General features: G+C 40.8%; 1 protein-coding gene across 3 annotated transcripts in view; it reads right to left on the bottom strand.

Moving 5' to 3' along the window:
- The window catches only part of AAMDC (adipogenesis associated Mth938 domain containing), a 49,889-nt gene that overhangs the window by 25,597 nt on the left and 9,614 nt on the right, over window positions 1-14,678 (bottom strand). For all 3 annotated transcript variants that reach the window (XM_012469591.2, XM_012469592.2, XM_064365328.1), the window contains exon 2: window positions 1,340-1,489. In XM_012469591.2, coding sequence (XP_012325014.1) covers window positions 1,340-1,471 — 132 coding nt within the window. In that variant the 5' untranslated portion in view covers window positions 1,472-1,489. The remainder of the gene's footprint in view (window positions 1-1,339; window positions 1,490-14,678) is intronic.

Genomic DNA, 14,678 nt, shown 5'->3' with positions numbered 1-14,678 from the left:
GAGATTGCACCATTGCACTCCAGCCTGGGCAACGAGTGAAACTCCATCTCAAAAAAAAAAAGGAAAAAAGAGATCTGATGGTTTTAAAAATGGGAGTTTCTCATTTAAGATGTGACTTGCTCCTCTTTGCCTTCCACCATGATTGTGAGGCCTCCCCAGTGACATGAAACTGTAAGTACATTAAATCTCTTTTTCTCCCCAGTCTTGGGTATGTCTTTATCAGGAGTGTGAAAACAAACTAATACAAGGACCAGAACCTGACCATGGTGGCATCCTAATCTCACACTTTCAGCCTCCAGAAGTGTGAGAAATAAATGTTTATTGTTTAAAGCACTTAGTCTATGATAAGTTTTTTTTTTTTTATAGCAGCCAGAACTCACTGAGACATTTGGTAAGACAGGTAAGAATCTGTGCATATGTACAGTAGTGGCATCAAGATAGATGCCTCCCTGCCCCATCCCCATTGTGAGGCAGAGACCTACTCTCCAAACTTCTGTAGCCAAGAACACAAGACTCTTTCTCCCCTCAGAATCTAGCTGGAAGGCTTCCTTCCCAGGAGGAGCGGGACTGGGACTTTAGTGCCTCTCATCCTGCCCCCATCATTCTATTGTTGAGGCTACTTCCCAGGTGAATGGGGTCAAAAGGTAGAGACTCAGTTGTTTTGCCCAACCTACACTCATGGAAAGAAGGCTCTACCTTGGGCATAGCACACTGAGAATACTGGAGGAAATGCAGGGAAATGCAAATCAAAACCACAATGAGAACAACACTTCACACCTAATAGGATGGTTCTAATAAAAACAAAACAATGAAAAGAACAATGTGTTGAGGAGGAATGTGGAAAAACTGGAGCTGTCATATTCCTAGTGGAAATGTAAAAATGGTGCAGGTGCTTTGGAAGATAGTCTGGCAGTTACCTCAAAAGGTTAAACACTATATAACCCAGAAATCTACTCCTAGGAACACACCAAAGATAACTGAATGATGCCATTTATAGAAAACATCCAGAATGGGCATATCTATAGCAACAGAAAGTAGATTAATCATTGCTAGGGGCTTGAGGTGGTGGTGATTGGACATTGACTGGTAGCGGTTATGGGGTTTCTTTTTGAGGTGATAAATATATTCTGGAACTAACAGTGGTAACTGTCGTACAAGTTTATGAATATAAGAAGTCCACTGAATTACATACTTTAAAAGGGTGAATTCAATGGTATATGAATTATATATCAAAAAGAGACAAGAGAAATAGTTACTTTTCACTTAGTCATTACACTTTAGGAGGCTGGAAATCACTTGGTCAGCTTCATGTAGTGTCAACCAAAGACTAATATCTTACCTCAGTTCCTGTTTCTCTCCAATCCCAAGTCCGACTGCCCCCTGGCCATACTTTGCAGTCCTTATAGGTTGTATTAGAGCCTTGTACTTTCATTTGCCCCCATGATAAGGAAGCAATTTCAGGGGAAGTCATAAGGAACTTCACTGAAATCTGAAATTAAAAGAAAAATATACTAAATCAGTTATAAAGTAAGGCTGAAAGTTTCAAAATACAGTGCTATTAGGGCTTCCTAAATCTCCATGATTTAAGAAGCGTTTGTTTATGTGGTTGTCACTTCTTCTTTGGAGGTCTAAAAAGTAACTATTATTCTTAGAATCCTGAATCATCCAGCCATAGAAACCAGATACTTCAATTACTTTGGAGACTCCAGAGGGAATCCTCAGGATATTTTTGAGAGAAAAAATTAAGAGATGAAGATTTACTTCAGCATGATGGAGTGAGGTTGACACATTCTCTCCCCAAGAAGAAACTATAAAGCTAGAAAAAACTGTCAAAAACAATAATTTGTCATTCTAGAAATAAAATTAAAGGCAGATACCACAATCAGAGAAATGCCTATTCATGAAGATCACTAAATTTCAGGTAAGAACAGCAAATTTTTTTGTTGTTCTTGTCTGGAAGGACTCCCATTCCACCACTCCAGTTCTGTTGTAAGTGAAGTTCAACCAGGTTGGGGCAGGACATGAAATTGAATAGCCTTGCCGCCATGGCCAAAGGAGGCTTACTTGACTTGGAGCTGTTATCAGTTTAAACAGGTGATCTCAGTGGCAAGCAAACACGGATGGCCAGTGGCTTTGCTTGCATTATGTTGCCTTTTGTTTGGGGCAAGCAATGGATTGGCAAACTAGGTGGGATTTAACAGCAATTTCCCAGGGATGACATAGCCATAGGGGGCTTTATAAGCTCTCTACATATCCTGATTAAAGCAGAGGCTGCAAGGATATGCATCAGAGACTTGGAAGACAGACCTAAGACACCCAAACATTCTAGGCTGATGGATCCTGAGCAAATGTTCAATGGATAAGCAAGAAGGTTCCAGAAGGCCTTGCAGAATGTAAAAGGCAGTGAAGACATACAACAGCTGGACTTTGAATGCACTCCCCAGTGCACCCAGTGATCCATCAATAGAAAGAGAAAGTTTTTTTTTTTTTTTTTTTTGAGACGGAGTTTCGCTCTTGTTACCCAGGCTGGAGTGCAATGGCGCGATCTCGGCTCACCGCAACCTCCGCCTCCTGGGTTCAGGAATTCTCCTGCCTCAGCCTCCCGAGTAGCTGGGATTACAGGCACGCGCCACCATGCCCAGCTAATTAGAAAGAGAAAGTTTTAGTGGCTCAAGGTGTTTGAGCCAAATGTTTAATTAATGTTTGGTTGAACACTAAGCTATGCAGACACCAAGGAGAACCTTAGGTAACTGAGTTTTATTTAAAAATAAAATCAAGAAAAAAACCCTAACAGAAAAGAGACTTCAGTAGCCACACATTGCATGGGAGAATTCATAGATTTAGTTTAGTGCTATGGTTTGAATGTCTGTACCCTTCCAACCTCATGTTTAAATTTAACTGCCATTATAACAACATTAAGAGGTGGGATTTTTAAGAGCTGATTGGGCCATGAGGGTTCCACCCTCATGAATGGATTATGCTGTTATTGCAGGAGTAGTAGGTTTATTATAAAAGGACAAGTAGGCCTCCTTTTGTCTTTCTCTTGCCCCTCTTTGCCCTTCCACCATGTGATGACTTCCATCATAGGATGATGCAGCAAGAAGGCCCTCATCAGATGCCAGCCAATTGGTCTTGGACTTCCTAGCCTCCAGAACTGTGAGAAACAAAATTATTTTCATTATAAATTACCCAGTTTCAGGTATTCTGTTACAGGAGCACAAAATGGACTAAAACATTTAGTATGGGCAAATGGCTAAACACACACACACACAAAGAACAACTTTCAGGGGGAAAAGTTGTTGTTTCCCTAGGCTGCATGCCCTCCAGACTTTCCTACAATATGTTATCTAAAATGTCAGTTTTCAACAAAAAATTACAAGGCATGCAAATAAACAAAAACTATGACCCACACTCACTAAACTGAAATTGTATCTGGGGCTGGGTGTGGTGGCTCATATCTGTAATCCCAGTACTTTGGGAGGCCAAGCTGGGAATTTCACTTGAGGCCAGAATTTCAAGACTAGCCTGGGCAACATAAGGAGACCCAGTTTCTTTAATTTTATTTTATTAGAATTTTATTTTTCTAATAGAAATACATTAAAGATACTTTTATTTTTTTGAGATGGAGTCTGGCTCTCTGTCGCCCAGGCTGGAGTGCAGTGGTGCAATCTTGGCTCTCTGCAATCGCCACCTCCCAGATTCAAGTGATTCTCCTGCCTCAGCCTCCCAAGTAGCTGGGATTACAGGTGTGCACCACCATGTCCGGCTAATTTTTGTATTTTTAGTGGAGACAGGGCTTCACTGTGTTGGCCAGGCTGGTCTCAGACTCCTGACTACAGCTGATCCACCTGCCTTGGCCTCCCAAAGTACTAGGATTACAGGCATGAGCCACTACACCCTGCCTAAAGACATTTTTAAATTCAAAAGGTACTAAACAGTAGAGAGTGAAAATTTCCTTGCTCCCATGAACACCAGATACCTAGTTCTCATATTTCTTTTCAAAGGTATACTGTGCATTAATCATTCAAATCTCTGGGTGCTGTGTGTGTGTGTGTGTGTGTGTGTGTGAATTGTCCACCCTCTCCATACTCTAATATTACAGAAATGATAATGTGCTGTCAACATTGGTCTTTATTTTGCTTTTTTGCTAATACCTTGAAGATTGTTACATGTATGTAACATCTTTTTTTAAGTTCCAGAATACATGTGTAAGACATGCAGGTTTGTTCACAGGTACACATGTGCCATCATGGTTTGCTGCACCTATCAACCCATCATCTAGGTATTAAGCCCCACATGCATTAGCTAATTATCCTGATGCTCTCCCTCCCCTGGACCCCCACCTGCAAGCCCCAGTGTGTGTTTTTCCCCTCCTTGTATCCATGTGTTCTCATTTTTCAGCTCCCACTTATAAATGAGAACATGTGATGTTTAGTTTTCTGTTCCTATGTTAGTCTGCTAAAGATAATGGCTTCCAGCTCCATCCGTGTCCCTGCAAAGAACATGATCTCGTTCCCTTTTATGGTTGCATAGTATACCATGATATATATATATATACTACATTTTCTTTATCCAGTCTATCACTGATGGGCATTTGGGTTGATTCCATGTCTTTGCCATTGTAAACAGTGCCTCAATGAACATATGCCTGCATTTATCTTTATAACAGAATCATTTATATTCCTCTGGGTATATACCCAGTAATGGGATTGCTGGGTCAAATGGTATTTCTGGTTCTAGGTCTTTGAGGAATTGCTTCCTCTGTCTTCCACAAAGGCTGAACTTATTTGCATTCCCACCAATAGTGTAAAAGCATTCCTATTGGGGGACCTGGTTTCTACAAAAAAAAAAAAAAAGGGCAGCTGGATCATGAGGTCAAGAGATTGAGACCATCCTGGCCAACATGCTGAAACCCTGTCTCTACTAAAAATACAAAAATTAGCCAGGCGTGGTAGCACATGCCTGTAGTCCCAGCTACTTGGGAGGCTGAGGCGGAAGGATCACTTGAACCCGGGAGGCAGACATTGCAGTGAACCGAGACTGTGTCACTGTGCTCCAGCCTGGCGACACAGCAAGACTCTGTCTCAGAAAAAAAAAAAAAAAAAAAAAGGCCTGGTGTGGTGGCTTACACCTATAGTGCTGGCTACACAGGAGGCTAAGGCAGGAGGATCATTTGAGCCCAGGAGTATGAGGCTGCAGTGAGTAATGATCATGCCACTACACTCCAGCCTGGGTGACTGAGCAAGACCCTGTCTCCAAAAGTTAATTAATTTATTTAAAAAGAAACTGTATCTGAGTAATTGAGTATTCCAAAAAGTCTGACATTTAGCAAAGACTTCCAAGAAAGTACTATAAGGGAAATAATGCACAAAGAAATAAAGAAAAATATGGTAACAATAACTCAACAAATATACAATCTCAATAAGGAAACATTTCAAAAAAGAATAAAACAGAAATTCTAGCACTGGTAAGCACAGTAAGTAAAAGGTGCTTGAATCAGTCAGAGTTAGCCAGAGAAACAGAAGCAGATGATTATAAATATTAAGAGACTTTTTTCAGAAAAGTGGCTCAGAAAATTTTGGAGGCTGTCAAGTCTGAAATGTGTAGATAATACTGGTAAGCTGCTAACTCTTGGGCAAGAGTTATTATAGTACTGAGGCAGTATTTCTTCTTCTTCAAGTAAACATCAGTTTTGCTTGGACAAAACTGATTAGAAGAGGCCAGAGTATCAAGGATAATCTCATATATACCCTAGTCTACTGACTGTAGATGTTAACCATATCTACAAGATATGTTCACAGCAAACTTTAGATTAGTATTTGGTTGAATAACTGGGTACTATAACCTTATCACATTGACACACAAAACAGTCACAGTCCATATCTTTTCAATTTGGCACCTACATGTATCTCCTTAACCATATATAATCTCCAAATAAAGAGGATTAGAAGTCTTACTTCTGATTAACATTAATAAGTAATAACCCATTTTTGCAAGTTCAGCTTATTAATATTAAAGAGATAGGGTCTCATTCTTTCATCCAGGCTGAAGTGCAGTAGGGTGATCTTAGGTCACTGCAACCTCAAGCTCCTAGGCTCAAGTGATATCTTCCAATCTCAGGCTAGTTCCCAGCTGGAACTAGAGGTGTGTGCCACCACGTCCAGCTAATTTTGTAAACTTTTTAATTTTTTAAATTTTTTTAGAGCCATGGTCTTACTATGTTGCCCATGTTGGTCTCCAAATCCTGGGCTCAAGCAATCTATCTTCTCTCCTCAGCTTCCCAAAGTGCTGAGATTACAGGCATGAGCCACTGTGCCCAGCCTCAGTTTCTGAATGTCCAGCTAAAATATATGTAGCAGAGGGCTGGGTGTGATGGCTCATGCCTGTAATCCCAGCACTTTGGGAGGCCAAGACAGGTGGCTCACTTGAGGTCAGGAGTTCAAGACCAGCCTGGCTAACATGGTGAAACCCTGTCTCTACTAAAAATACAAAAATTAGCCGGGCATAGTGGTGCACACCGGTAGTCCCATCTACCTGGGAGGCTGAGGTAGGAGAATTGCTTGAACCTAGGAGGCGGAGGTAGCAGTGAGCTGAGATTGCACCACTGTACCTTAGTGCAGTGTGAGACTCCGTGTCAAAAAAAACAAAAACAAAAACAAAAAAACAATAAATAAATAACACAGAAGTTCAATATATTGTTTTGGGTACTAAGGAAGGAAGATTCATAAAACAAGATTCCTGTTTTTGAGGATCTAATACTACAGTAGAGAAGACATATACATATAATTACAAGGTAACTTTTTTTTTTTTTGAGACGGAGTCTCGCTCTGTTGCCAGGCTGGAGTGCAGTGGTGCGATTCCCCTCACTGCAGTCTCCACATCCCAGGTGTTCAAGGATTCCCCTGCCCCAGCCTCCTGAGTAGCTGGGACTACAGGCGCACACCACTATGCCTGGCTAATGCTTTGTATTTTAGTAGAGACAGGGTTTCACCATGTTGGCAAGGATGGTCTTGATCTCTTGACCTCATGATCTGCCTGCTTCAGCCTCCCAAAGTGCTGGGATTACAGGCATGAGCCACCGCATCCGGCCGAGGTAACTTCTTAAAAAAACCAAAGTAACTTTTAAAAAGTGATATAAGGAGAGACGTAACAAATTGGTATGTTTTAAGGATTTCTTTATTAGTCTGATAGGGCTTCCATTACAAAATACCACAGACTGAGGTGTCTTAAACAATAGAAATTTATTTTCTCACAGTTCTGGAGGTTAGAAGTTCAAGATCAAGGTGCCAGTAGGATTGGTTGGTTTACAGTGAGGCCTTTCTTTTTGACTTGCAAATGGATGGATGCCGTTTGCTGTGTTCTCACATGGCTTTTTCTGCTTGCATAAGCATATCTGGTATCTCTTTCTCTTCTTATAAATTCACCCATCCTATTAGATTAGGGCCTGACTTTCATGACCTCATTTAATTTCAACTACCTCCTTCAAGATCCTATCTCCCACTACAGTCTTATTTGGGGTTAGGGCTTCAATACATGAGAAGCTGGTAGGGAGGGCACAATTCGGTCCACAGAAATTTCTAAGTAGGAAATTAAAGAAATATGTTTGAGGAAATAGTATTTGAACTGGGTCTTAAAATTCAACTGAGAAAAAATGAAGTATTTACTGGGAACCTACTAGGTACCAGATATTTTAGATCTGTTATCTCAACATCAAGATTGGAGAGTGGTTGCCGGGCGCGGTGGCTCACGCCTATAATCCCAGCACTTTGGGAGGCCGAGGCGGGTGGATCACGAGGTCAAGAGATTGAGACCATCCTGGTCAACAAGGTGAAACCCCGTCTCTACTAAAAATACAAAAATTAGCTGGGCATGGTGGCGCGCGCCTGTAGTCCCAGCTACTCGGGAGGCTGAGGCAGGAGAATTGCCTGAACCCAGGAGGTGGAGGTTATGGTGAGCCGAGATCGTGCCATTGCACTCCAGCCTGGGTAACAAGAGCGAAACTCCGTCTCAAAAAGAAAAAAAGATTGGAGAGTGGTTAAGAACCTTGTTCCAGATCATATAGCTAATAAGTGAGAAAATAAGAATTTGAATCCAAGTCTGTCTGACTCTACAGCATGTATTCTTCAATTCGCTTTGCCATTCTCCTCCAACTTTATTATTCTTTTTTTTTTTCTCTTTTTTGAGACAGAGTCTCACTCCATTGCCCAGGCTGGAGTGCAGTGGCATGATCTTGGCTCACTGCAACTTGCGCCTCCTGGGTTCAAGAGATTTTTGTGTCTCAGCCTCATGGTAGCTGGGATTACAGATACATGCCATCACACCCGGCATTTTTGTATTTTTGGTACTTTGTAATTTTTGTATTTTTTGGTAGAGACAGGGTTTCATCATGTTGGCCAGGCTGGTCTCCAACTCCTGATCTCAAGCAATTGACCTGCCTCGGCCTCCCAAAGTGCTAGAATTACAGGTGTGAGCCACTATGCCCGGCCCCCAACTTTAGATTCAACAACTATTAAATAAGGAAATGCATAGGAAAACTGTAGAATTTAGTATTAGGAAAACAACTTTCTGGGAGACAAAATGTCACTGCTTTTTTGGGAGTATCAACAAGGAAGATGAGTCTCATTTAGAAAATAAACCACAATGATTACATCAGTTAAACATACCCCAAAGCATAGTGGCTTAAATAAGACAAGTTTAAAGTCCAGAGGTAGTCAATATAGGGCAGGTATAGTAGTTATCCCAAAGTCTAGGAATGAGGCTTCTTCCTGCTTTTAGCCTCACAGTTCTTGATGACAAGGCCTTCACTCTCATAGTTTCATATGTACTTCTGGCTATTACATCTATGTTCCAAGCAGCAGAATAAAGAGATAAAGTGGGAAGGGGCAAAGGGCATATGCCTGGTGTCCTTAAAGAAATTTCCTGAAAGGTTTCAGAGAATACGCCTGTTTGCATGTTATTTGCCGGAATATAGTCAAATGGTCACAATTGCAGAGAATGCTAGATCTATCTGTCCTAAGAGGCAATGTGCCCAGCTAAAAAGTAGAGATTTCAAGAGGAGAATATGTATTAGGGAAGTACTAGTCTCTGAAATATTTATCCTTATAAATCAGATTTTTGTTTTTGCTTTTTATAAAAATATGGATATGCTTTGGACTACTCTGTTTTAGTTCATGAGATAAGACTCATTTTTTTTAACTTCTGTATTCCACTCTCAGTATTAAAGACTGGATAATTATCAATATTGTGTTTAAACTCCTTATTATATTTATTAGCATCTCCCTTCATTATCTTTCATTAGCATGGCCAACCTAACTTCTCCAAGTATTGGTTTTTAACAGTTTATCAACTGCTATTCTTTTATGATGTCTGAGAGCTTTCTTTCTTTCTTTTTTTGGGAAATGTAGTCTCACTCTGTCGCCAGGCTGGAGTACAGTGGTGTAATCTCAGCTCACTGCAACCTCTGCCTCCTGGGTTCAAGTGATTCTCCTGCCTCATCCTCCCGAATAGCTGGGACTACAGGTGCGCGCCACCATGCCCGGCTAATTTTTTGTATTTTAGTAGAGACGGTTTCACCATGTTGGCTCGGATGGTCTTGATCTCCTGACCTCATGATCCACCCGCCTCGGCCTCCCAAAGTGTAGGGATTACAGGCGTAAGCCACTGCACCTGCCAAGCTTCATACTCTGAAATTAATGTTTAAAATCTATCTTTTATTTCACAGCCTGTGACTATTGCATAACAACAATAATAATAATATCAACAACTTTCAGAATAAATATGCAAGGTACATGTTATAATTTTTACTTTCAGATAAGGAAAGTAATACTCTAAGGCTAAATAATTTCAACAGTGTTACAATTTCTGTGGTAAAGGTGAGATTTGAAACTAAGGTCATCAGATATCAAAAGTTAGATCCTTTACATTATACCTCCTTGATAATAGAAACATTCTTCTGCAAGTACTTAATCAGCCTTTTCCCAGGCATGTGAATTGTCCTTAAAATCCATTTTCTCGGCTGGGCACAGTGGCTCACATCCGTAATCCCAGCACTTTGGGAGGCGAAGGTGGGTGGATCACTTGAGGTCAGGAGTTCGAGACCAGCCTGACCAACATGGTGAAAACCTGTCTTTTTTTTTTTTTTTTTTGAGACGGAGTTTCGCTCTTGTTACCCAGGCTGGAGTGCAATGGCGCGATCTCGGCTCACCGCAACCTCCGCCTCCTGGGTTCAGGCAATTCTCCTGCCTCAGCCTCCTGAGTAGCTGGGATTACAGGCACGCGCCACCATGCCCAACTAATTTTTTGTATTTTTAGTAGAGACGGGGTTTCACCATTTTGACCAGGATGGTCTCGATCTCTTGACCTTGTGATCCACCCGCCTCGGCCTCCCAAAGTGCTGGGATTACAGGCTTGAGCCACCGCGCCCGGCCGAAAACCTGTCTTTACTAAAAATACAAAAATTAGCCAGGCGATGTGGTGTGTACTTGTAATCCCAGCTACTCAGGAGGCTGAGGCAGAAGAATCGCTTTAACCTGGGAGGTGGAGGTTGCAGTGAGCCGAGATCGTGCCACTCGGTGTTAAAAAAAAAATCAATTTTCTCCATGAAATTCATCACAAAAGATGTAATGGCTTCCTCATGCCTTTCTCAGTTTGATAATAAAATCATAATTAAGAGATTCTCTGGTCTTCATTATATATTTACTTCAGTAGGAACTTTGCATCTTCTAATTTCTTCAAAACCACCTAAAGTTTTAGTTCATTGTTGGGAATGAAACCATTCCTTCCTTAACCACCATTAAGTGAATTTGTCCATCATTTGTATTTGTTGATATGTAATTTGCATTTTATTCATTGAGTTAGTATTTATAATCTTGGTTTGTGTATGGAGTATATATAAATCTGCATGACTAGGTCTAGGATTATAAGCTTTTAAAGCACCATAAAAAGCACATATATAATGGAAAACTTTTTCTGTTGTTGACAATTTTACTTAATATATGGTAGTAACTAGTTTCAAAAGCAGTTTTCTTCATCTACAGTTTGAATTTGCTTTCAGTTCCCTTTTCAACTTATTTCTATTCCAGAAACATCTTTAAGCTTCTAACATGTATAACTTTGTGCTATGAGCTGCCAGTATAAATAATTAGGAAGGTAGAATTACTCAAAGATAAATGGAATCATTTCATGACTTCAAGAAAGGTCAAAATCTAGAAGGAATGATAGATAAATATTAATATACAATTAACTGTAATACAAATTAGATTGTGATAAGTCCAGGGTGAGTAGAGAATTTAAATGTGAAGTATTGATAAAGAATCTAATAGGTACAAACAAAGTACAAGAGGAAATTAGTGGGAAGAGTGATTAACTCTGAGAAGACTTATAGAGCAGGAGTCCCCAACCCCTGGGTATAGGCCCAGTACCAGTCCGTGACCTGTTAGGAACTGGGCTGCACAGCATGAGGTGAGCAGCAGGCGAGTGAGTGAAACTTCATCTGTATGTACAACCACTCCCCATGGCTCACATTACTGCCTGAGCTCTGCCTCCTAACATATCAGCAGCGGCATTAGATTACCATATCATAGAAGCATGAACCCTATTGTGAACTGCACATGTGAGGGATTTAGGTTGTATGGTCCCTTATGAGAATCTAATGCCTGATGATCTGTCACTGTCTCCCATCACTCCCAGATGGAACCGTCTAGTTGCAGGAAAACAAGCTCAGGGCTCCCACTGATTCTACATTATGGGGGGTTGTATAATTATTTCATTATATACTGCAATGTATAATAATAAAAATAAACAGCCTGGCCAACATGGTGGAACCCCATCTCTACTTCAAATATAGACATTAGCCAGGCGTGGTGGCACATGCCTGCAGTCTCAGCTACTCGGGAGGGTCAGCCAGGAGAACTGCTTGAACTCTGGAGGTCCAGGTTACAGTGAGCTGAGATCTGCCATTCCACTCCAGCGTGGGCGACAGACAAAGACCCTGTCTCAAAAAAAAAAAATAATATATATATATATGTAATAAAGTGCACAATAAATGTAATGCACTTGAATAATCTTGAAATCATCCCTCCCGTGGTCTGTGGAAAAAGTGTCTTCCACAATATTGGTCCCTTGTGCCAAAAAGGTTAGGGACTGCTGTTACAGAGCACAAATAGACTGAATTCTTTAACAAGATCACTGTAACCCTGGCTATAAAAAAAATTTCAACAGGCAAATAAATATGGGGAGAACAGGGGGGGTTGGAGGACTTTTTTTTTCTTAAAACAGAGGGTACATGAGAAAATACTGGAAATACATTTGAACAATAAATATAAAACCTCCCCTATTTGTGAAGTTTCATTTTATAAACTCAACGGATAACTTTATATATGAGAATCAACCCTGCCACCAATACATGATGTTGATGGTTACCTGTGTATTGACACTGCCAGACCTATAATTTGGTAAGTACAGTTTTCTATTGTCAGTGTGATTAGAGTATAGTGAGTGATGTAGCTGGAAAGGTAAATTGAGTTCAGATTATGGTGGATATCATACATATGTCAAGAGATTTGGACTTTTAGAGGAAATGCAGTCACAAGATGTTTGTCAACAGAACAGTGATATAATTTCATACAAGATTTAAAAAGATACCCGACCAGGCATTGTGGCTCACGCCTTTAATCCCAGCACTTTGAGAGGCCAAAGTGTGTGGATTACTTGAGGTCAGGAGTTCAAAACCAGCCTGGCCAACATGGTGAAACCCCATCTCTACTAAAGCAAAACAAAACAAAAATACAAAACTTAGCCAGGCGTGGTGGCACATATCTGTAATCCTAGCTACTTGGGAGGCTGAGGCAGGAGAATTGCCTGAAACTGGGAGGTGGTGCAGTGAGCTGAGGTCACACCACTCACTGCACTCCAGCCTGGGCAACAAAGTGTAAGACCCTAGCTCAGAAAAAAAAAAGATACCTAAGGTAGTGCAAAAGGTGGCTGCTTCTTTCATATTGTGTGGAAGAAATTTTATCCCATAGTAGACATGGCCTGGGAGAATAAAAACAAGAAGGTTAAGAGTAGAGCAGGATGTATTAAGAGTGGTTCTCAGAACAAGAGAATCATAATCACATCATGTACTTGCAGATACCTAGGCTCCAACAGAGATCTACTAAGAATTACAAGGAGTAACCAAATAATCCGTATTAATCAGCTGATGGACATTAGGTTGTCTCCAATTTTCAATATTAGGAACAACACTTGTTATGAACATTTATGTGCAAATTTTTCCATGGACATATGCTTATTTCTCTTGGGTATAGCTAGGAAAGGAACTGCTGGTTCAAATAACTCTGTTTATCATTTTGAGGAGCTATTAGACTGTTACATAGCAGATCCACAACTTTATAATTCCACTAGCAGTGATAACGTTTCTCATTTCTCCATATCCTTGTCAATGCTAACGTCAAGCCATCATTGTGGGTGTGAAGTGATATTTTTTCCTTTCTTTCTTTTTTGTGAGACAAGGTCTTGCTTTGTTGCCAGGCTAGAGTGCAGTGACATGATTACAGCTCACTGCAGCCTCGACCTCCCAGGCTCAAGCAGTTCTCCCATCTCAGCTTCCCAAGTAGCTGGGAACTACAGATGCATACCACCATAACTGGCTTTTTTTTTTTTTTGGTATATTTTGTAGAGACAGGGTCTTGCCATGTTGCCCAGACTGGTCTCAAACTCCTGGACTCAAGCTTTCTCCCACCTCAGTTTCCCAAGTGCCAAGATTACAGGCATGAGCCACTGTGGCCAGCCATAAAGTGCTATTTCATTGTGGTTTTCATTATTTATTTCTTGATGATCAATGATGTTGAGTATCTTTTCATTTGCTTGTTGGCTATTTGTATACCTTCTTTGATGAAAGGTCAATTATTTGTCTTTTTTATTATTGACGTGTTTTTAACATATTCTAGATGAATCTCTTACTGGATATATTTTTTCCTGTTTTGTAGGTTGTCTTTTGACTTTCTTTTCTTTTATTCTTTTAGATACAGGATCTTGTTCTGTTGCCCAGGCTGGAGTGCAATGGCATAATCATAGCTTACCACAGCCTCAAAATCCTGGGCTTAAGTGACTTTTCCCACCTTAGGCTCCTGAGCAGCTAGGACTACAGCTATGCAGCACCATGTCTGGCTAAGTTTTTAAAAAATTTTTGTAGAGACAGGGTCTCACTATGTTTCCCAGGATGGTCACAAATTCCTGGCCTCAACTGATCCTCCTGCCTTGAACTCCGAAAGTGTTGGGATTATAGGCATGAACAACTGTGTCCAGACTTGATTTTCTTTCTTTCTTTGTTTTTGAGACAGAGTCTCACTCTGTTGCTCAGGCTGGAGTGCAGTGGTACAATCTCGGCTCTCTGCAACCTCCGCCTCCTGGGTTCAAGCAGTTCTCTGCCTCAGCCTCCTGAGCAGCTGGGATTACAGGCGATCACCACCACACCTGGCTAATTTTTCTATTTTTAGTAGAAATGGGGTTTCACCATGTTGGCCAGGCTGTTCTTGAACTCCTGACCTCATGATCCACTGTCTCAGCCTCCCAATATGCTGGAATTACAGGTGTGAGCCACTGCACCTAGCCAATTTTCTTTCTTAAGCCCCACGTTTGGACTGATGGTCTTGACTTTTTGATATATGTTTTTTTAAACC

The sequence above is a fragment of the Aotus nancymaae genome, unplaced genomic scaffold (assembly GCF_030222135.1).
Source record: "Aotus nancymaae isolate 86718 unplaced genomic scaffold, 86718_ANA_hifiasm-v0.15.2.pri h1tg000059l, whole genome shotgun sequence".
NCBI classification, from domain to species: domain Eukaryota; kingdom Metazoa; phylum Chordata; class Mammalia; order Primates; family Aotidae; genus Aotus; species Aotus nancymaae.
The sequence above is the reverse complement of the archived record's forward strand: the minus strand, read 5'-3'. Positions and strand labels throughout refer to the sequence as shown.